At 46.6% G+C, this 22,500-nt stretch overlaps 1 protein-coding gene across 7 annotated transcripts in view; it reads right to left on the bottom strand.

Annotated features, from left to right (window-relative positions):
- Positions 1-22,500, bottom strand: part of lama2 (laminin, alpha 2) — a 254,248-nt gene that overhangs the window by 60,087 nt on the left and 171,661 nt on the right. For 6 of the 7 annotated variants that reach the window (XM_083790714.1, XM_083790710.1, XM_083790709.1 and 3 more), the window contains 8 exons: positions 16,971-17,147; positions 16,582-16,767; positions 15,011-15,129; positions 14,015-14,132; positions 10,493-10,666; positions 2,313-2,437; positions 2,094-2,180; positions 1,400-1,593 (listed from right to left, as the gene is read on the bottom strand). In XM_083790714.1, coding sequence (XP_083646840.1) covers positions 1,400-1,593; positions 2,094-2,180; positions 2,313-2,437; positions 10,493-10,666; positions 14,015-14,132; positions 15,011-15,129; positions 16,582-16,767; positions 16,971-17,147 — 1,180 coding nt within the window. The remainder of the gene's footprint in view (positions 1-1,399; positions 1,594-2,093; positions 2,181-2,312; positions 2,438-10,492; positions 10,667-14,014; positions 14,133-15,010; positions 15,130-16,581; positions 16,768-16,970; positions 17,148-22,500) is intronic. The other variant, XM_083790711.1, reaches the window with a different exon arrangement.

The following is a 22,500-nucleotide window of genomic DNA, read 5'->3' on the forward strand; positions in this document are numbered from 1 at the left end:
CCACCACAGTTGTGTTAATGACGTTGCACTAAACATACTCTTCCGTGGTAACCGTACAGATTAACCCATTTAGGAGTGAGACCAGATTCTGCGAATGTCTTCTGAAAACCTATAATGTTTCTGTGTCAGTGGTTCTCAAACTATTTCATGTCAAGGACCCTAAACATTTTTTACAAACGTAATTGGCCGCGGGGCCCCATCTCAAAATATGTCGTTTCAGGGGACCTCCCAGGGGCAAAGATTTGAATGAAAATGTTAGCTGTGAAAGAATATAATGTTAAAAAATGTGCACATGTTTTCACGTTTTTTCAAAAATAGCAGATCTACAAGCTCGTAACGTGACACTCGGTACCGCGCTATGAGCTTGTAGATCTGCTATTTTTCAATAGGTAAAGTATAACATAATGCATATAACACCAAAAAGGGATCCCGTCCTGAATGGGTTAAAATAATGTTTTATTATGTGGAATGCTCCTAAGAATGTAACGGCTGAGAGAAAGTTTAGTGTGTATGTGGAGTGTATATAAGGTCAGCATTTCATTAAAAACATCTTTCCGGAGTTTCACTACAAAACTTCAGAACGAAGTTAACGAGCCTCACCCTCTGACACCTGTTTCAGATTATTTTATACTTTATTTATTATGGAACAGCTGGCTCCCAGCCAAAATTAATGAGAGTTAGGAACCAAATGGACCCTTACACATTCTGTAACTCCAAGAGGGTATATGGAACCAAGTTCCATGTGTACGTTCTTCTTGTATACAACACCAGCCAGGCGTTTCCAAAAAGGCGGCGCGATCCCGCCTCCTAAACAATCCAAAACATGCGTGTTTGAGGAGCGTTGAGGATGTGTTTGAGGAGCTAGGTTAGCGTGTGTGGACAACATGGAAGACCTGAGTGAGCACTTCATTTCCTCCCTCGTCTCTCTGATGAGAGCAACACTCACGTCTTCCTCATGTCTCACAGAGTCTCTTCTCTGTTCTTCTCTATTCTCCACGCACGCACGTGTGTACGCACACACTCGCACGCACTGCACTTACCTCTATAGCCATGCTATAATAGCCATGAATTGGTCCTGCCATCATGGTCATATCTAGTTTAGATTAGATCTAAATGATGTTGAAATGATTCTCTAAATGACTAAAGTAAAGTATGACTTCTGCCCCCGTCCTCCTGTGTGTCTCCCATGGCAACCGGAGTGAGAGAGAGAGCTTTGACTGCTCATTAACAGTTAGTTAGTTAAAGATGAAGTCATCCTTTAACCCCAGCATCCGTAATGTGGGGGAAAACGTTGGCGGAAAATAGCAGATCTAGATGCTCCGAGCTTGTAGATCCGCTATCTGCGAAAACAGATGAGGGACATCACAGTACAGTACTTTAAGTGTAAAGTTAGTCTTACAGGTGATGCCGGCGGGTCCACACACATGCCTCTCCATGCACTGGTCACATGACCTCCCGGACGTCCCCGGCCTGCAACGGCATTGGCCCGTCGCGGGGTCACACGGTCCGGGCAACGCCCCCCACGGGGAACACTTACACTCCTCGCAGCGACCGCCGGGCATCATCGGATCACCGTGGTAACCAGTGGCACACCTGGAGAGGGACACGGCGGCCGTTAGAGAGCTTTTAGCATCATCATCATCATCTTCATCGTCATGTTTGGATGTTTTTTTAACAATTTCTTTAACAACTGCCAAATGGATTTGTTTTTTTGCGTGGTTTTCTCACACCTTAACTAACTTCCATATATGGATATTGTGTATTGTGGAGCACCCCCAACCTAAGTTTTTCACAATGCATGTACTTGTACAATAAACATCTTGAATCTTGAATATACTGTACAGTATATACTGTACATGTGCTGCTATGCTCATGCACCTTTATATCGTATCTCAGGTGTAAGTGTGTAACGTAAACATGTACAGTAGAATAGATAAATGAAGATTGTTTTCTTTGATTGACTTCTCTTCCCCCTCTTCTTCTTCCCTTTAGTTTTCATATGGACATAAAACAATAGAACTATACAGTAGCCTACAACGTTTCCACGCAACACTGTGTGTGTGTGCGTGCGTGCGTGCGTGCGTGCGCCAGACCTCTCGCAGTGTTTGCCCTCGTATCCCTCAGGACAGGCGGTGCAGCGGTAGTCATCATAGCCCTCAGTTACACAGGTAGGACTGAAGCTACAAACACACACACACAAACAACCATGTTAAAACTTTACACACATTTCAACTATTCAATATGCTTTTCTAACTATATCTGAGAAAGACAGTACAAACTTGCATTAAAGTGGTAAAGGTAAAGGAGCCTACTTGTTCTGCGTGTTGGTGAGAGGACATGCACAGGGTTTGCAGTCGTCCGGCTGACCTCGTACAACTCCATAGAATCCTGGAGCACAGCGCTCACACCTATCACCCTCTGTGTTGTCTTGACAGTTCTACACACATAGATACACAGAAATGAATGTGTGACATCGCATAACAGCGCATGTCACTCACTAGTTCTCAATATGCGGCCCCAGAGATAAAACATTGTATGAAATCGGGGTCCGTGGCCTAATGTGTATCAAACGTCATGATGCGATGTGTTGTGAGCTTGTACATCTGCTATTTTCGCCCTATTTTAAACACACTTGTTGAAAAGCAACCGTCAACGACTCATTTTGGCAAGGCAGTACTTGTGTGGTAAATGGTAAATGGTGCATTTATATAGTGCCTTTATCCAAGGCGCTTTACATAGATTACATTCACCCATTCATACACACATTCCCACACCGATGGCAGAGGAAACCATGCAAGGCACCAACCTGCACATCGGGAGCAAGTAGGGGTTCAAAGTCTTGCTCAAGGACACTTTGACACTAACTCTGGGGGAGCCCGGGTTCGAACTGGAAACCTTGCCGTTCCCATTCGGCCACTCTGCCGCATTCACATCTGTGTGTAGATGTGAAAGTGTGCGTGCGTGCATTTGAGATGTGTGTGACGGGGGCAGCCGCCTGGTCCAAGGATAATTTGCTCTGTGAGATATTAAGAATATTAGGCCCCAGGTCTAATCTACTTTATGACCCATGCCAAAAAACACAAGGTACAAACAAACCAATTTGTTCAAACATAGCGAGCGCACACACACACGCACACACACACACACGGATACAAACACACACTCAATTTAGGGACGCACACACGGCATTATGCACGGTACACAAACATGTGTGCATCTACAAAAGATAAATCCATGAAAACATTCCCCCTCCCGCCCCTCCCCCCACCTCCCCGGGGCCTTGTCTTGTTTGGAACGAGAAACTCGGATTCGGCACAACAGGAAGTTGCCTCTTAACGAGGTGAGTCGTTTCCATTAACTTCCTGTGTTCCTCGTTACCGCTAATCACGACGGCAGCAAACTCGTTTAGCACTTTTCAATTTGGCCTGCGCGGGGAGAAAATGCTAATGACGCCGTTATAGGGAGAGGGAAAATGGGCTTGAGAGAATGGCTGCGAGGCAGACAGAAAGAGAGAGAGGGGAGAGAGAGAGAGAGAGAGAGAGGGGGGGAGAGAGAGAGACAGAGAGAGAGGGGGGGAGAGAGGGGGGAGAGAGAGAGGGGGGGTGTAGGGAGAGTGAAGGAGAAGATAAGGCAAAAAGAGAAAGGAAGAGAGACAAAATGACAAGATGTGTAATTTGAAAGACTGTGGGTGAGAGAGAGACAAAATGAATAGGATGGGGAGGCAGAGGACAGAAGACTGAGAGATGGAATGTGTAGAAAGTGCTGATGTAGCAGAGATGAAGGCAGAGAGAAAACAAATGCATATAAGGAGGAAAGGAAAGGGACATGGACCAGGACGCTAAGGAAAGGAAAGGGGGACATGGACCAGGACACTAAGGAAAGGAAAGGGACATGGACCAGGACGCTAAGGAAAGGAAAGGGACGTGGACCAGGACGCTAAGGAAAGGAAAGGGGGACATGGACCAGGACGCTAAGGAAAGGAAAGGGACATGGACCAGGACACTAAGGAAAGGAAAGGGACATGGACCAGGACGCTAAGGAAAGGAAAGGGACATGGACCAGGACGCTAAGGAAAGGAAAGGGACATGGACCAGGACACTAAGGAAAGGAAAGGGGGACATGGACCAGGACGCTAAGGAAAGGAAAGGGGGACATGGACCAGGACACTAAGGAAAGGAAAGGGACATGGACCAGGACGCTAAGGAAAGGAAAGGGACATGGACCAGGACGCTAAGGAAAGGAAAGGGACATGGACCAGGACACTAAGGAAAGGAAAGGGACATGGACCAGGACACTAAGGAAAGGAAAGGGGGACATGGACCAGGACGCTAAGGAAAGGAAAGGGGGACATGGACCAGGACACTAAGGAAAGGAAAGGGACATGGACCAGGACACTAAGGAAAGGAAAGGGAGACATGGACCAGGACACTAAGGAAAGGAAAGGGGGACATGGACCAGGACACTAAGGAAAGGAAAGGGGGACATGGACCAGGACACTAAGGAAAGGAAAGGAAAGGGACATGGACCAGGAGGCTAAGGAAAGGAAAGGGACATGGACCAGGACACTAAGGAAAGGAAAGGGACATGGACCAGGACACTAAGGAAAGGAAAGGGGGACATGGACCAGGACACTAAGGAAAGGAAAGGAAAGGGACATGGACCAGGAGGCTAAGGAAAGGAAAGGGACATGGACCAGGACACTAAGGAAAGGAAAGGGGGACATGGACCAGGACACTAAGGAAAGGAAAGGAAAGGGACATGGACCAGGAGGCTAAGGAAAGGAAAGGGACATGGACCAGGACACTAAGGAAAGGAAAGGGACATGGACCAGGACACTAAGGAAAGGAAAGGGGGACATGGACCAGGACACTAAGGAAAGGAAAGGAAAGGGACATGGACCAGGAGGCTAAGGAAAGGAAAGGGACATGGACCAGGACACTAAGGAAAGGGGGACATGGACCAGGACACTAAGGAAAGGAAAGGGGGACATGGACCAGGACGCTAAGGAAAGGAAAGGGGGACATGGACCAGGACGCTAAGGAAAGGAAAGGGACATGGACCAGGACACTAAGGAAAGGAAAGGGGGACATGGACCAGGACACTAAGGAAAGGAAAGGGACATGGACCAGGACACTAAGGAAAGGAAAGGGGGACATGGACCAGGACACTAAGGAAAGGAAAGGGGGACATGGACCAGGACACTAAGGAAAGGAAAGGGGGACATGGACCAGGACACTAAGGAAAGGAAAGGAAAGGGACATGGACCAGGACACTAAGGAAAGGAAAGGGACATGGACCAGGACACTAAGGAAAGGAAAGGGGGACATGGACCAGGACACTAAGGAAAGGAAAGGGACATGGACCAGGACACTAAGGAAAGGAAAGGGGGACATGGACCAGGACACTAAGGAAAGGAAAGGGACATGGACCAGGACACTAAGGAAAGGAAAGGGGGACATGGACCAGGACACTAAGGAAAGGAAAGGGACATGGACCAGGACGCTAAGGAAAGGAAAGGGACATGGACCAGGACGCTAAGGAAAGGAAAGGGACATGGACCAGGACACTAAGGAAAGGAAAGGGACATGGACCAGGACGCTAAGGAAAGGAAAGGGACATGGACCAGGACACTAAGGAAAGGAAAGGGGGACATGGACCAGGACACTAAGGAAAGGAAAGGAAAGGGACATGGACCAGGACGCTAAGGAAAGGAAAGGGGGACATGGACCAGGACACTAAGGAAAGGAAAGGGACATGGACCAGGACACTAAGGAAAGGAAAGGGGGACATGGACCAGGACACTAAGGAAAGGAAAGGGGGACATGGACCAGGACACTAAGGAAAGGAAAGGGGGACATGGACCAGGACACTAAGGAAAGGAAAGGGGGACATGGACCAGGACACTAAGGAAAGGAAAGGGGGACATGGACCAGGACACTAAGGAAAGGAAAGGGGGACATGGACCAGGACACTAAGGAAAGGAAAGGGGGACATGGACCAGGACACTAAGGAAAGGAAAGGGGGACATGGACCAGGACACTAAGGAAAGGAAAGGGACATGGACCAGGACACTAAGGAAAGGAAAGGGACATGGACCAGGACGCTAAGGAAAGGAAAGGGACATGGACCAGGACACTAAGGAAAGGAAAGGGACATGGACCAGGACACTAAGGAAAGGAAAGGGACATGGACCAGGACACTAAGGAAAGGAAAGGGGGACATGGACCAGGACACTAAGGAAAGGAAAGGGGGACATGGACCAGGACACTAAGGAAAGGAAAGGGGGACATGGACCAGGACACTAAGGAAAGGAAAGGGGGACATGGACCAGGACACTAAGGAAAGGAAAGGGGGACATGGACCAGGACACTAAGGAAAGGAAAGGGGGACATGGACCAGGACACTAAGGAAAGGAAAGGGACATGGACCAGGACACTAAGGAAAGGAAAGGGACATGGACCAGGACGCTAAGGAAAGGAAAGGGACATGGACCAGGACACTAAGGAAAGGAAAGGGACATGGACCAGGACACTAAGGAAAGGAAAGGGACATGGACCAGGACGCTAAGGAAAGGAAAGGGACATGGACCAGGACGCTAAGGAAAGGAAAGGGGGACATGGACCAGGACACTAAGGAAAGGAAAGGGGGACATGGACCAGGACACTAAGGAAAGGAAAGGGACATGGACCAGGACACTAAGGAAAGGAAAGGGGGACATGGACCAGGACGCTAAGGAAAGGAAAGGGGGACATGGACCAGGACGCTAAGGAAAGGAAAGGGGGACATGGACCAGGACGCTAAGGAAAGGAAAGGGGGACATGGACCAGGACACTAAGGAAAGGAAAGGGACATGGACCAGGACACTAAGGAAAGGAAAGGGACATGGACCAGGACACTAAGGAAAGGAAAGGGACATGGACCAGGACACTAAGGAAAGGAAAGGGACATGGACCAGGACACTAAGGAAAGGAAAGGGACATGGACCAGGACGCTAAGGAAAGGAAAGGGGGACATGGACCAGGACGCTAAGGAAAGGAAAGGGGGACATGGACCAGGACACTAAGGAAAGGAAAGGGACATGGACCAGGACACTAAGGAAAGGAAAGGGGGACATGGACCAGGACGCTAAGGAAAGGAAAGGGGGACATGGACCAGGACGCTAAGGAAAGGAAAGGGGGACATGGACCAGGACGCTAAGGAAAGGAAAGGAAAGGGGGACATGGACCAGGACACTAAGGAAAGGAAAGGGGGACATGGACCAGGACACTAAGGAAAGGAAAGGGGGACATGGACCAGGACACTAAGGAAAGGAAAGGGGGACATGGACCAGGACACTAAGGAAAGGAAAGGGGGACATGGACCAGGACACTAAGGAAAGGAAAGGGACATGGACCAGGACACTAAGGAAAGGAAAGGGGGACATGGACCAGGACACTAAGGAAAGGAAAGGAAAGGGACATGGACCAGGAGGCTAAGGAAAGGAAAGGGACATGGACCAGGACACTAAGGAAAGGGGGACATGGACCAGGACACTAAGGAAAGGAAAGGGGGACATGGACCAGGACGCTAAGGAAAGGAAAGGGGGACATGGACCAGGACGCTAAGGAAAGGAAAGGGACATGGACCAGGACACTAAGGAAAGGAAAGGGGGACATGGACCAGGACACTAAGGAAAGGAAAGGGGGACATGGACCAGGACACTAAGGAAAGGAAAGGGGGACATGGACCAGGACACTAAGGAAAGGAAAGGGGGACATGGACCAGGACACTAAGGAAAGGAAAGGGACATGGACCAGGACACTAAGGAAAGGAAAGGGGGACATGGACCAGGACACTAAGGAAAGGAAAGGGACATGGACCAGGACGCTAAGGAAAGGAAAGGGACATGGACCAGGACGCTAAGGAAAGGAAAGGGACATGGACCAGGACACTAAGGAAAGGAAAGGGGGACATGGACCAGGACACTAAGGAAAGGAAAGGAAAGGGACATGGACCAGGACGCTAAGGAAAGGAAAGGGGGACATGGACCAGGACACTAAGGAAAGGAAAGGGACATGGACCAGGACACTAAGGAAAGGAAAGGGGGACATGGACCAGGACACTAAGGAAAGGAAAGGGGGACATGGACCAGGACACTAAGGAAAGGAAAGGGGGACATGGACCAGGACACTAAGGAAAGGAAAGGGGGACATGGACCAGGACACTAAGGAAAGGAAAGGGGGACATGGACCAGGACACTAAGGAAAGGAAAGGGACATGGACCAGGACACTAAGGAAAGGAAAGGGACATGGACCAGGACGCTAAGGAAAGGAAAGGGACATGGACCAGGACACTAAGGAAAGGAAAGGGACATGGACCAGGACACTAAGGAAAGGAAAGGGACATGGACCAGGACACTAAGGAAAGGAAAGGGGGACATGGACCAGGACACTAAGGAAAGGAAAGGGGGACATGGACCAGGACACTAAGGAAAGGAAAGGGGGACATGGACCAGGACACTAAGGAAAGGAAAGGGGGACATGGACCAGGACACTAAGGAAAGGAAAGGGGGACATGGACCAGGACACTAAGGAAAGGAAAGGGGGACATGGACCAGGACACTAAGGAAAGGAAAGGGACATGGACCAGGACACTAAGGAAAGGAAAGGGACATGGACCAGGACGCTAAGGAAAGGAAAGGGACATGGACCAGGACACTAAGGAAAGGAAAGGGACATGGACCAGGACACTAAGGAAAGGAAAGGGACATGGACCAGGACGCTAAGGAAAGGAAAGGGGGACATGGACCAGGACACTAAGGAAAGGAAAGGGACATGGACCAGGACACTAAGGAAAGGAAAGGGGGACATGGACCAGGACACTAAGGAAAGGAAAGGGACATGGACCAGGACACTAAGGAAAGGAAAGGGACATGGACCAGGACACTAAGGAAAGGAAAGGGACATGGACCAGGACGCTAAGGAAAGGAAAGGGACATGGACCAGGACGCTAAGGAAAGGAAAGGGGGACATGGACCAGGACACTAAGGAAAGGAAAGGGGGACATGGACCAGGACACTAAGGAAAGGAAAGGGACATGGACCAGGACACTAAGGAAAGGAAAGGGGGACATGGACCAGGACGCTAAGGAAAGGAAAGGGGGACATGGACCAGGACGCTAAGGAAAGGAAAGGGGGACATGGACCAGGACGCTAAGGAAAGGAAAGGGGGACATGGACCAGGACACTAAGGAAAGGAAAGGGACATGGACCAGGACACTAAGGAAAGGAAAGGGACATGGACCAGGACACTAAGGAAAGGAAAGGGACATGGACCAGGACGCTAAGGAAAGGAAAGGGGGACATGGACCAGGACACTAAGGAAAGGAAAGGGACATGGACCAGGACACTAAGGAAAGGAAAGGGGGACATGGACCAGGACGCTAAGGAAAGGAAAGGGGGACATGGACCAGGACGCTAAGGAAAGGAAAGGGGGACATGGACCAGGACGCTAAGGAAAGGAAAGGAAAGGGGGACATGGACCAGGACACTAAGGAAAGGAAAGGGGGACATGGACCAGGACACTAAGGAAAGGAAAGGGGGACATGGACCAGGACACTAAGGAAAGGAAAGGGGGACATGGACCAGGACACTAAGGAAAGGAAAGGGGGACATGGACCAGGACACTAAGGAAAGCTGGAGAGAATGGAGTGATATAATCAAGGGAGGAGGGAAGGAGCTGTGGGGCGAGGGACAATTAGAGGACTTAACTGTATTGTGTCACTGAATGTGTGATGATAGCAATGTGTGTGTGTGTGTGTGTGTGTGTGTGTGTGTGTGTGTGTGTGTGTGTGTGTGTGTGTGTGTGTGTGTGTGTGTGTGTGTGTGTGTGTGTGTGTGTGTGTGTGTGTGTGTGTGTGTGTGTGGCCACTCTGCCAGTGGTCCTGGTTTCAATGAAACCCAATCTCCAGATCTGCATGATTTGTATTTCCTTTAACCACTTATACGGTCACCATAGAGAGAGAGACAGTGAGAAGAGGGACAGACAGTGCCTCTTATAGGGTCACCATAGAGAGAGAGACAGTGAGAAGAGGGACAGACAGTGCCTCTTATAGGGTCACCATAGAGAGAGAGACAGTGAGAAGAGGGACAGACAGTGCCTCTTATACGGTCACCATAGACCCACAAGAGACATATCACACAGGTGTGACCTCATCAATTATCCCAAGGCTAATTAGCTAACATCTCACACACACACACACACACACGCACACGCACACGCACACGCACACACACACACACACACACACACACACACACACACACACACACACACACACACACACACACACACACACACACACACACAGCAGATATACCAGACATATGGAAGTACTATATTAGGGTCACAGGTAATGCTGAACGCCCACAGAGCTTTCATGGATACACGCACACGCACACACACACACACACACACACACACACACACACACACACACACCCCTAGCATTTACCTGGCATATGGACGTCTCAGGGTCACAGGTGGTGGAGTGCCCGCTGCACTGGCACTTCACACAGCTGCCCATGCCCGCCACGGTGGGCACGTGGGACGCCAGGCCAGACGGCAGCCCACCGCCCACGCCGCTGCCCCCGCTGCCACGCAGGCGGTAGAACCCAGCAGCACACTCCTGAATGACCACGGCAAACACACACAACGTTAGAGACACAATAACTCCTGAATGACCACGGCAAACACACACAACGTTACAGACACAATAACTCCTGAATGACCACGGCAAACACACACAACGTTACAGACACAATAACTCCTGAATGACCACGGCAAACACACACAACGTTACAGACACAATAATACTAATAACAATAATACTCCTGAATGACCACGGCAAACACACACAACGTTACAGACACAATAATACTAATAACAATAATACTCCTGAATGACCACGGCAAACACACACAATGTTACAGACACAATAATACTAATAACAATAATACTCCTGAATGACCACGGCAAACACACACAATGTTACACACACAATAACGGACAGTGGACTGGACTGTGTATACTTTTTTGGGGGGTGGGGTGGGGGGGGGGGGTTTACGCTGATAATCTTTGTTTTGTTTTGTTTGTCTTTTTCTGTTAATATTATTACCTTTCTTCTCACTATACTCTCACTGTTTATTTATCTAGTAATTATGTGTATCTTTTATTGATTATTTTGAGACACCTTGTTTGTGTAAACCTTCTTTGTGCTAGTAGCCTGTGAGTGTGTAAAATGTGTCAAAAATCTACACACACACACACACACACACACACACACACACACACACACACACACACAACCCAGATCGCTATGCACACGCACATTATCATCCCTAATTGTTATTCCTCCAGGCAACTGTTGACCACACACACACACACACACACACACTCAATTAAGAGTTATTCCCTTCAGTAACTTTTGAACACAGATTCACACAGAAAGACACGCACGCATTCATGCGCTGGCACGCACGCACACACACACACACACACACACACACCCTCCCACACACACACACACACACACACACACACACACACACACACACACACGGCAGCAAGGTAACTCTCTGCCTCTCTCTCCTGTTCAGTAATAATTAATGGAGTCCATTTAAAGAGCCATCTGTTCCCTCGGCTAGTCGCTAAACGCCCGTTTAAAAATACTTTATTAACAACGACGGCGGCTACGAATAGAACGACCATCTGTCAGCGCACAGCCCTGAGCGACCTCAACACTTAGAGTTTAGCTACCGTTTGCTAATAGGCTTCTGTTTGGCTGCTAAACTCCCCAAACTAGCGGTGGCACCATGAACTACTGTCTTTACGTCGTTGTCTAACACCATGTACTACTGTCTGTACGTCACTGTCTAACACCATGTACTACTGTCTGTACGTCACTGTCTAACACCATGTACTGCTGTCTGTACGTCACTGTCTAACACCATGTACTACTGTCTGTACGTCGCTGTCTAACACCATGTACTACTGTCTGTACGTCACTGTCTAACACCATGTACTACTGTCTGTACGTCACTGTCTAACACCATGTACTACTGTCTGTACGTCACTGTCTAACACCATGTACTACTGTCTGTACGTCACTGTCTAACACCATGTACTACTGTCTGTATGTCACTATCTAACACCATGTACTACTGTCTGTACGTCACTGTCTAACACCATGTACTGCTGTCTGTACGTCACTGTCTAACACCATGTACTGCTGTCTGTACGTCACTGTCTAACACCATCTACTACTGTCTGTACGTCACTGTCTAACACCATGTACTACTGTCTGTATGTCACTATCTAACACCATGTACTACTGTCTGTACGTCACTGTCTAACACCATGTACTGCTGTCTGTACGTCACTGTCTAACACCATGTACTGCTGTCTGTACGTCACTGTCTAACACCATCTACTACTGTCTGTACGTCACTGTCTAACACCATGTACTGCTGTCTGTACGTCACTGTCTAACACCATGTACTACTGTCTGTACGTCACTGTCTAACACCATGTACTACTGTCTGTATGTCACTGTCTAACACCATGTACTACTGTCTGTACGTCACTGTCTAACACCATGTACTACTGTCTGTACGTCGCTGTCTAACACCATGTACTACTGTCTGTACGTCACTGTCTAACACCATGTACTGCTGTCTGTACGTCACTGTCTAACACCATGTACTGCTGTCTGTACGTCACTGTCTAACACCATGTACTACTGTCTGTACGTCACTGTCTAACACCATGTACTACTGTCTGTACGTCACTGTCTAACACCATGTACTACTGTCTGTACGTCACTGTCTAACACCATGTACTACTGTCTGTACGTCACTGTCTAACACCATGTACTACTGTCTGTACGTCACTGTCTAACACCATGTACTACTGTCTGTACGTCACTGTCTAACACCATGTACTACTGTCTGTACGTCACTGTCTAACACCATGTACTACTGTCTGTACGTCGCTGTCGGGTGAAAACCTCTGATTTACCAAACCGTTCCCATCTATTGTTATAGAAACAATAACAATAAGTCTACAAGCTCACATGTCACGTTGCGACGCAATGTGAGCTTGTAGATCGGCTATTTTCACTACTTTTGTGAGACGAAAAAATTATAAATAAAATAAAAAGTTGAAATATGTAAATACAAGGTTTCAGAAATGCGACAGCGACGTAAAATATGATTACCTGAATCTGTGGAGGTTTGTGATACAGCAGATGCCAAGCGTTTTTTTTCCCCAAGGTCCCACATTACGGAAAACAAAAAAAACTAACTTTTTCAGCACTAGTGCATGCGTTCCGTTGCACCCACACAACCCACACACCCCACTCAACCCACACAACCCACACAACCCACACAACCCACTCAACCCACACAACCCACTCAACCCACACAACCCACACAACCCACACAACCCACAAACGCATCCGTTTCTTGAGGGCTGCATACGTCAGTATACAGTATATGTACAGTAAGTGGGGGCTCGTCCCCGCGTCCTGTTCTCCATCTCTCCACCCAATCCAGGGGAGGATGGGAACCTTTCAGAGGCAATGCAGGGTTGGTTTCCATCAGTGGCTCCGAAAGTGGTTAGATGTTTTTATTTATAGCATAAAAATAAGTTTCACTAAATTTCTTCAGCCCTGCCTATTTAATTTGTGATTGTACATAACGTTGATGTTATAGGAGCTCATAGGATTCTACAAATGCCTTCTAAATCAGCTGTGAGATTGTATATTTGCCAAAGGACAGATGCTTCCCCGGCTTGAATGGGTTCGATTTAACGAATGTTTTGTGAGCTTTTGGCAGCTAGTTTCTATTCCCCATCCCTACCCAGGGTCCATTTGGTAGACACTTGTACACTGTCAGTCAGTCAGATGAACACGGAGGATTTGACACTGACACTATTAATGTCATTGCCATGCTGATCCATTGTGTGAGTACCGTACCTCACAGGAGAGTCCAGAATATCCCGCCGGACACTCGCACATCTCGATCTGATGGGCTCGCTCACTCTCTGTGGAGGGTCTGCCATCCTCTGCCACGGTCAGACTGATCTCTGATATACTGGAGAGAGAGAGAGAGAGAGAGAGAGAGAGAGAGAGAGAGAGAGAGAGAGAGAGAGAGAGAGAGAGAGAGAGAGATAAAGGGAGAGAGAGGGAGAGGGAGAGAGAGGGAGAGAAGGGGGAGAGAGAGAGAGAGAGGGAGAGAGAGAGAGGAAATCAAAACAAGTTTGCAAAAGAAAAAAACCACAAACATTGCAGTTACAGTCATCGCTGTATGAAGGTGATTTTCAACTTCTTTTTTAAGTTTTTCAATCCAGTATCATTTTAGCTATATAACATACGTTTTTCTGAAAACTCTTAGGATTTAAAAGGCATTTTTTACAATTGGCTCTAAGTTAAAGTGAAAAGGGGAGATTTTCAACTGGGCCGTGACCTAGAAAAGGTACAGTACACTACTGTACTGCTGTATGCCAATTAGTAGCTGCCAGTATTGATCGGTTGTGAAACACAGAAGCAGATGTTATGACCCATAGCACGCCTGGGCCTCTGCACCCAGCCTTACCTAACACTCAATATCCACCTTTTGACATCTGAAGATCAACTGCTGTCAATAACATCATATAATAGGCTCTTTTCACAGAATAACACTCTTCCTACTTCCATGCCTCTTCCTTTCCGTAATACCTCCAGGTATTATCGATACAGACAGACAGACAGACAGACAGACAGACAGCCACAATGAAAGTGATAGGGATTGATGTGGTCTTTTACACTGACAGTGAAGATAATCATCACCTGATGTAATAGATGACAGATATGCTTAATTAACTTGCCTCCCCACTGATTAGGGCCAGTGTCACACCAAAACAAAGGTGTGAATGGCAACACGTCAGGCTGTGTTTGTCTCTCTCTGTGTGCGTGCGTGCGTGCGTGTCTTACCGGCTGTGTCTCATCAGGTGTCCATGTGAGGCCTTGATCAGGACATAGTCCACGTAGAACAGAATGTTCATGAGGTCCTCTCTGGTCATGGAGCGTCCGTCGGCGTGCTTCCACTCATGCTGGGAACACATGGACACAAACACCATGGATTTGACACATTAAACCCTGGAAACCAGACCTTTCTGCCGTTGCAAAGAAATAAAACAATAATAAATGCCCTCCGCAGGTTTTGTCTGGCACCACTCACTGTTGGGATTGGATTTCACACCCTTTTTTAATAAACTATAAAAGGCCACTTTCCCAACAGTCTAAATCACCACTATAACATAATAAATATAAACTATTTCCTGCAATGTGAATATTTGTATTCTCGAAACGTGCTACCGTTTAATAAAAATGGCTGAGAAGAAAATTATTTTAGAGGTATTTCATGTAATTAGTATACCTGATATGCAAGGAATAACAGATGTGTTCACGTGCTGAACAACAAGTCATTTAAAAAAAAAATGTTTCCAATTCCAATTTCAGTTCCATTAAAAAGCTGCTAAATTAATCTTTATCACCACACAAAATTGTCCTTTTCACTGTAACCCACATTATCAATTGAATTAAATTAACACTAATCTATTTTTACACGTTTAAACTCAATTATGACATTTAGCCTAGACAATAAAACGTAAATCCATTAGAAAACACGACGAATAAAGAGGACAAACACCAGACCTGAGAACTATTTGTGGGCAGCGGATTTGCCGTTGTGCGTAGAGCACGACCCTCAATCACCCAATGGAATGCAAATGCATGCCTTTCAGCCTTTGTATCCTACTGTCTGGCAGGTATATCTCTTTGTATCCTACTCGTCTGGCAGGTATATCTCTTTGTATCCTACTGTCTGGCAGGTATATCTCTTTGTATCCTACTCGTCTGGCAGGTATATCTCTTTGTATCCTACTCTCTGGCAGGTATATCTCTTTGTATCCTACTGTCTGGCAGGTATATCTCTTTGTATCCTACTGTCTGGCAGGTATATCTCTTTGTATCCTATGGCTGGCAGGTATATCTCTTTGTATCCTACTGTCTGGCAGGTATATCTCTTTGTATCCTACTCGTCTGGCAGGTATATTTCTTTGTATCCTACTGTCTGGCAGGTATATCTCTTTGTATCCTACTCGTCTGGCAGGTATATCTCTTTGTATCCTACTGTCTGGCAGGTATATCTCTTTGTATCCTACTGTCTGGCAGGTATATCTCTTTGAATCCTACTGTCTGGCAGGTATATCTCTTTGTATCCTACTGTCTGGCAGGTATATCTCTTTGTATCCTACTCGTCTGGCAGGTATATCTCTTTGAATCCTACTGTCTGGCAGGTATATCTCTTTGTATCCTACTGTCTGGCAGGTATATCTCTTTGTATCCTACTGTCTGGCAGGTATATCTCTTTGTATCCTATGGCTGGCAGGTATATCTCTTTGTATCCTACTCGTCTGGCAGGTATATCTCTCCTTCTTAAATTCTCTCCGTCGTCATTTCATTCGGACCCCGCCCCTGTCCCCCGTTGGCCCCTCCCTCACCTCTGTCATGTCAATCTCGTGGCGGGTGAGCTGTCCAATCTGGAGTCCCGGTACGTGGCGCGTCATCACGAGGTCTCTGTTGGGCCCGCCTCTGATGATGACCTGAGGCTCATAGGAGGACGAGCCAGTCTCATCTCTGGCCTCGTAGTACACTGCATACTTTAACTGACCCCCATACGCTGTGATCTGGAGAGAGAGACACAGAGAGAGAGAGAGAGAGAGAGAGATAGCTATAGCTATGTAGGTGGGCAGTTAAATTGACAGTCCCCAGTTCATTCTCACATTCACTCACTCATTCTGGCACACACACACACACACACACACACACACACACACACACACACACACACACACACACACACACACACACACACACACACACTCCTCACCATGGAGCCCCTGAACTGTTCAGGCAGTCTCCAGTAGTAGGGTTCGGTGAGGTCAGAGGTCACGAGGTCAGCGTGAGCCAGGATCTCTGGGTGCTGGAAGGTCACGCCTCTCCTCGTCTCCGCAATGTTGGATTTGTCCACCAGGGGGAGCACCGTCTGCTCTGGCCTCAATGATAGCTATAGGAATGAAGATAACACAATTATATACAGGTCCATTTGGTTACATTTGTAGCCTGCTGGTCTTTCTCTCAAGCCAGACTGTTGACAACATTTTCAAATGCTTCCGTGATACAATCTGTGCAAATTTGGGAGCTAATATAGATTTAGGAGTCAGGTGGATTTCCCGCTTCTCTCCCCATTTCCGGTTTTGTCGTTGATGTCGTGCAAATTTGAATTTGTAGCAATGGAAACATATATATTCTAAAAAATGATATATTCTTTTCGGGAACAGAAATGGCAACTTCCAGAAATGGCATTCAAGAGGTCTGTAGTTTCAGAGTCTATTATTCAGAGATTGTGGAATAGTTGTCTGGCTATACACAAGACTACATTTGCATAGAATTCAACCTCAATGTATCCATTTGTAACTCTTGAGTGTGTACAAATGTAACCAAGCATTACACACGCTAACAGGAGTTCTCCTGTAAGAGTCTTAAAGACTATAAGTTAAAGAGTATAATAAAGTTTTCTCCTTTAGCTGGAGTGTTGGAATCTACATGGTTGAGTTGCCGAGTTTTCTTTTGCCAATATTGTTCCTGTTTGTTTCAACATGACTCTTGGACTGCATTGACGTTGGCATTATTCATCCTGCCCCCCCCCCCCCCCCCCCGCCCCACCCCCTTATCCCCCAACCCCACCCTCTCTGCAGGCCTCTGCAGATATTCACTCACACGCTCAGCGACGCCAAAGTGTGAATATGAATTATTATAATTGTCTCCATCTGTTCTGCTCTCTTTTCTTTCTTTCAAAAAGCTGACTCTCTCTCAGTCCCTGCCGCGCATCTTCTTCTCATCTTTTTAATCAACCCCCTATTCGTCCATATCTCTCTCTATCTCTCTCTCTCTCTATCTCCCTCTCACTCTCGCCCTCAATAAACGCCTGGATATTTCAATATGAATGAGATGGCTGTGTTATTGTTGGCCGTGTGCTGCGGCTGAGAGGACGCTTTTAGAAAGCCATTTATTGACTTCCATGCAGGCTGGTTATTCTGTGGGTGTGTACCGTGGCCTATAGCACTGGCTCGGGACTCATCGGTGGGTCGGACACTCATCATGGCTCCCTTTATTGTTTGTTTCCTACATTTTGCATGTAATTGTTATTTCAAAACATTTTCGAAAATCCTTCCCAAGAAATAATTAAAGTAAAGTAATACTAAAGTAATTTCATGAAGAAAGAAAAGAAAAACCAAACATTTAAGAAGCTCACAGTGTGGCGCAAAGCGACGTGTTGTGAGCTTGTAGATCTGCTATTTTCTGTATAGTATAGTTTTCTGTATAGTGGTGATGTCAGGTGGAAAACTTGTATGTCCAAAACAGTTCCCTTTTTGTTATTAACTATATTAAAACAAATTGCGGCTCAACAAGCTCACAAATCGTCTATAGTGCGACATTCTTGCATGATTAAGTTGGGCATTCATTTACAAAAATAAAATAAAATTAAAAATGATATTAAGATGAGGTTTCTGCCCAGGAGAGTATAAACTAGACAAAGTGCCAATCGGCACAGGTCTCCACCAGGGCAGGTCAGGTTGTGGCCTCATGGTGGCGCTATAACAGGCTGTTGAGGAAGATTTGGGCCGGAGGTTCGTGTTGGAGGGATGCAGGTACAATGTTTTTCCATGTGTGCATACATAAGTTGTATACAGATCGATGCAGTTATAGCTAAAAACAGGAATTGGCCTGTTATAGCGCCACCGTGAGGCTGATTTTGAGGAAAAAATTGTGGCATGTCGTCCTCGGCCTAGTGAAAATGTGCGTGTATAATTTAACGGAAATTGCACACTGTGTTTGTGATTTGTGGCCTTTTTTCGAAATGGACGAATCGTGTGAGCTTTGGAAGCCAATCTTAGCCAATCAGGATGGAAGATGGGAAATGGTGGCGCTCCGTGTTGATCACATGACTATGGAGATAGTGTATACCGATTTGCGTGAAATTTGGATAAAATCTGAAGGAGTAATAATATAAAATGTGTTTTACATATGTCGGCCTCCTGGTGGCGCTATAAAGAGCAGATGTGAAAAATTCCAGGCAAAGGTTTTTCCTTGGCCTCTAGGGAGTTGGCATACAAAGTTATCCACAGATCCGTGCAGTTAGAGGTAAAAACACTTTTCGGCCAGTTATAGCGCCACCTTGAGTCTGAGTTGAAATTGTTCATGTGGCATTTCGTCCTCGGCCTAGTGGGAATGTGGGTGCACAATTTCACGGAAATCACGCGATGTGTTCATGATTTGCAGCATTTTGTTTGAAACTGAGCACTCCTGTGAACTTTGGAAGCCAATCTTAACCAATCAGGATGGAGTGTGAGAAATCTGAAAGACCCGTTTCGTTGAATGGCTCTAGAGAGACTGTGTACCAATTTGCGTGATGTTTGGACAAAATCTGTAGGTGTACTGTGCAAAAACTTGTTTTGCACAAAGTGGCCTCCTGGTGGCGCTATAACAGGCCGTTCTGGAAAGTTTGGGGCAGAGGTTCATCGTTGGCATCCAGGGAGTGTGTGTGCAAAATGTGGCATCGACCGGGTTAACGCTGGCCGAGATTAGCTGCTCACGGACACACGGACGGACGGACGGACACACGGACACACACACACGGACGGACGGACGGACACACGGACGGACGGAGTGCAAAACATACTCTCCCCACATGCCTTCGGCCTGGTGGAGACAAACAGTCAGTGTGCAACTGGTGTCATGATGATGTGAATATACAGTTTCATGTGAATAATATTGGACAGTGGTTTGTAGTTGTAGTTGAGAGGACAGCTTGAAATATTATACTTCTAATCTGTATAGACAGTGGTTCTGTGGTATGGAGCCAGTCACATCTATGTCTGTCTCTCTCTCTCTCTCTCCGTCATTGTGTGTGCTTCGATTCAATTATTTGAGAGCATTTACAGGAATCTCATCGATATTCCTCTTCTAAATGCCCTGGGTGTCAGAATTGATCGTTCCAAACGAATTATATATTTTACATAGTATAAAAAGTTGTATAATATTCTCCGCCACTTGGTTACATGCTAAACTAGATAAAGTGCCAATCGGCACAGGTCTCCACCAGGATTCTTCCTCAGCCTAGTGGGAATATGCGTGCACAGTTTCATCGCAATCGGACGCTGCGTTGAGGAGTTGTGGCCATTTGCTACTCCTGAAAACTGTAGGAGCCAATCGTGGCCAATCAGGATGGAATATGAGAAATCAAACAAACCTGTGTTGATCACATGACTATGGAGATCATGTGTACCGATTTGCGTGAAATTTGGATAAAATCTGAAGGAGTAATAATAGAAAATGTGTTTTACATATGTGGGCCTCCTGGTGGCGCTATAAAGAGCAGATGTGAAAAATTCCAGACAAAGGTTTTTCCTTGGCCTCTAGGGAGTTGGCATACAAAGTGATCCACAGATTTGTGCAGTTAGAGGTAAAAACACTTTTCGGCCAGTTATAGCGCCACCTTGAGGCTGAGTTGAAATTGTTCATGTGGCATTTCGTCCTCGGCCTAGTGGCAATGTGGGTGCACAATTTCAAGGAAATCACGCGATGTGTTCATGATTTGCAGCATTTTGTTTGAAACTGATCACTCCTGTGAACTTTGGAAGCCAATCTTAACCAATCAGGATGGAGTCTGAGAAATCTGAAAGACCGGTTTCGTTGAATGGCTGTAGAGAGACTGTGTACCAATTTGCGTGATGTTTGGACAAAATCTGTAGGTGTACTGTGCAAAAAGTTGTTTTGCACAAAGCGGCCTCCTGGTGGCGCTATAACAGGCCGTTCTGGAAAGTTTGGGGCAGAGGTTCATCGTTGGCATCCAGGGAGTGTGTGTGCAAAATTTGGCATCGAGCGGGTTAACGGTGGCCGAGATTAGCTGCTAACGGACGGACGGACGGACGGACACACGGACGGACGGACACACGGACGGACGGAGTGCAAAACATACTCTCCCCACATGCCTTCGGCCTGGTGGAGACAAAAATAGCCGATCTACAAGCTTGTAGATCTGCTATTTTCAGAACACAACACCTGAGCGCAACCAAATATAAAAATACTTTCTTTACTTGCAGTTCTACTGGATCTCTTCTCCACTAGTCTCCCCATAACATTTTAGACTAGTTTTTATTTGTTGACGCAAATAAAACGTCAGTATATTTGTATATTTAGTCATAGTTTTATGTCATCATAGCTTAGTTTATATTTCGTTTTTGACAGTGAAAAAAGGTAGTCGATCCTAGTAGGCCTACATTCCACATACACTTAAATGTGTTGTTTTGACAACTTCTCTAAACACTATAAAACACTATTTGGCACAGTGATGTATTTATGTTATGTATTTTACTATTTAATAATATATCCAAAATAAATACCCTTCTCCACTATTTATTTTATTTGTGAATAAATTAGTCTGTGTATGTGATGAAAATAATCAACCATGTGATAATCTATATTTTGTATTTGTTCAGGGGTATGGACATACCCTCTCTCTCTCTCTCTCTCTATTCTAATCTTTCAGTTTCTTTCAGTCACTCTGCCTTGCACGCACGCACGCACGCACACACACACACACACACACACACACACACACGCACACACGCACACACGCACGCACGCACACGCACACACACACACACACACACACACACACACACACACACACACACACACACGCTATTTGATGTAAACACCAAATAGCAGGCTGATTAAAATCACTCTGAGGCAAATTGTGTGTGTGTTTGTGTTCAAGTGTGTGTGTGTTTGCGTGCAAGGGAGAAACAGAGAGCATGTGAATGCCATTGAGTATTATGCACACATCTGTGTGTACGTGTGAGTTTGTGTGCAAATGTTTATATGCGTGCGTGTGAGTGCACGCATGCATGTGTGGTGTGGGTGTGCGCATGCATACAGGTCCCTCTCCAGTGTAATCTCACGAGTCAGTGGTTCAGAGAAAATCTCCCTCTTTCCAATAAACTCTCCTTTTCTCATTCTCTCAATTTTTTCATCTCGCTGTCGCTCTGTCCTTCTTACTCTTTCAATACTCAGTCTCCTTCAACTCCTGTCTCTGTCACAACTCTCTCTTTCTCTCTCTCTCTCTCTCTCTCTCTCTCTGTCCTTCTCACTCTTTCAATACTCAGTCTCCTTCAACTCCTCTCTCTGTCCCCACCTCTCTCTCTCTCTCTCTCTTTCTCGTTCACCCGGTCTGTCTGTCCATCTCACAGCCTCCTCTGTCTATCCCTCCCTCTGATTATTTTCTGCCTATACCTCTGTTTCCAGTTAACTGGAGCCAAATGTAAACTCTGTAGTAGGTTGTCTGAAAACAACTG

This window comes from Protomyctophum parallelum, assembly GCF_964188405.1.
Source record: "Protomyctophum parallelum genome assembly, chromosome: 19".
NCBI lineage: Eukaryota > Metazoa > Chordata > Actinopteri > Myctophiformes > Myctophidae > Protomyctophum > Protomyctophum parallelum.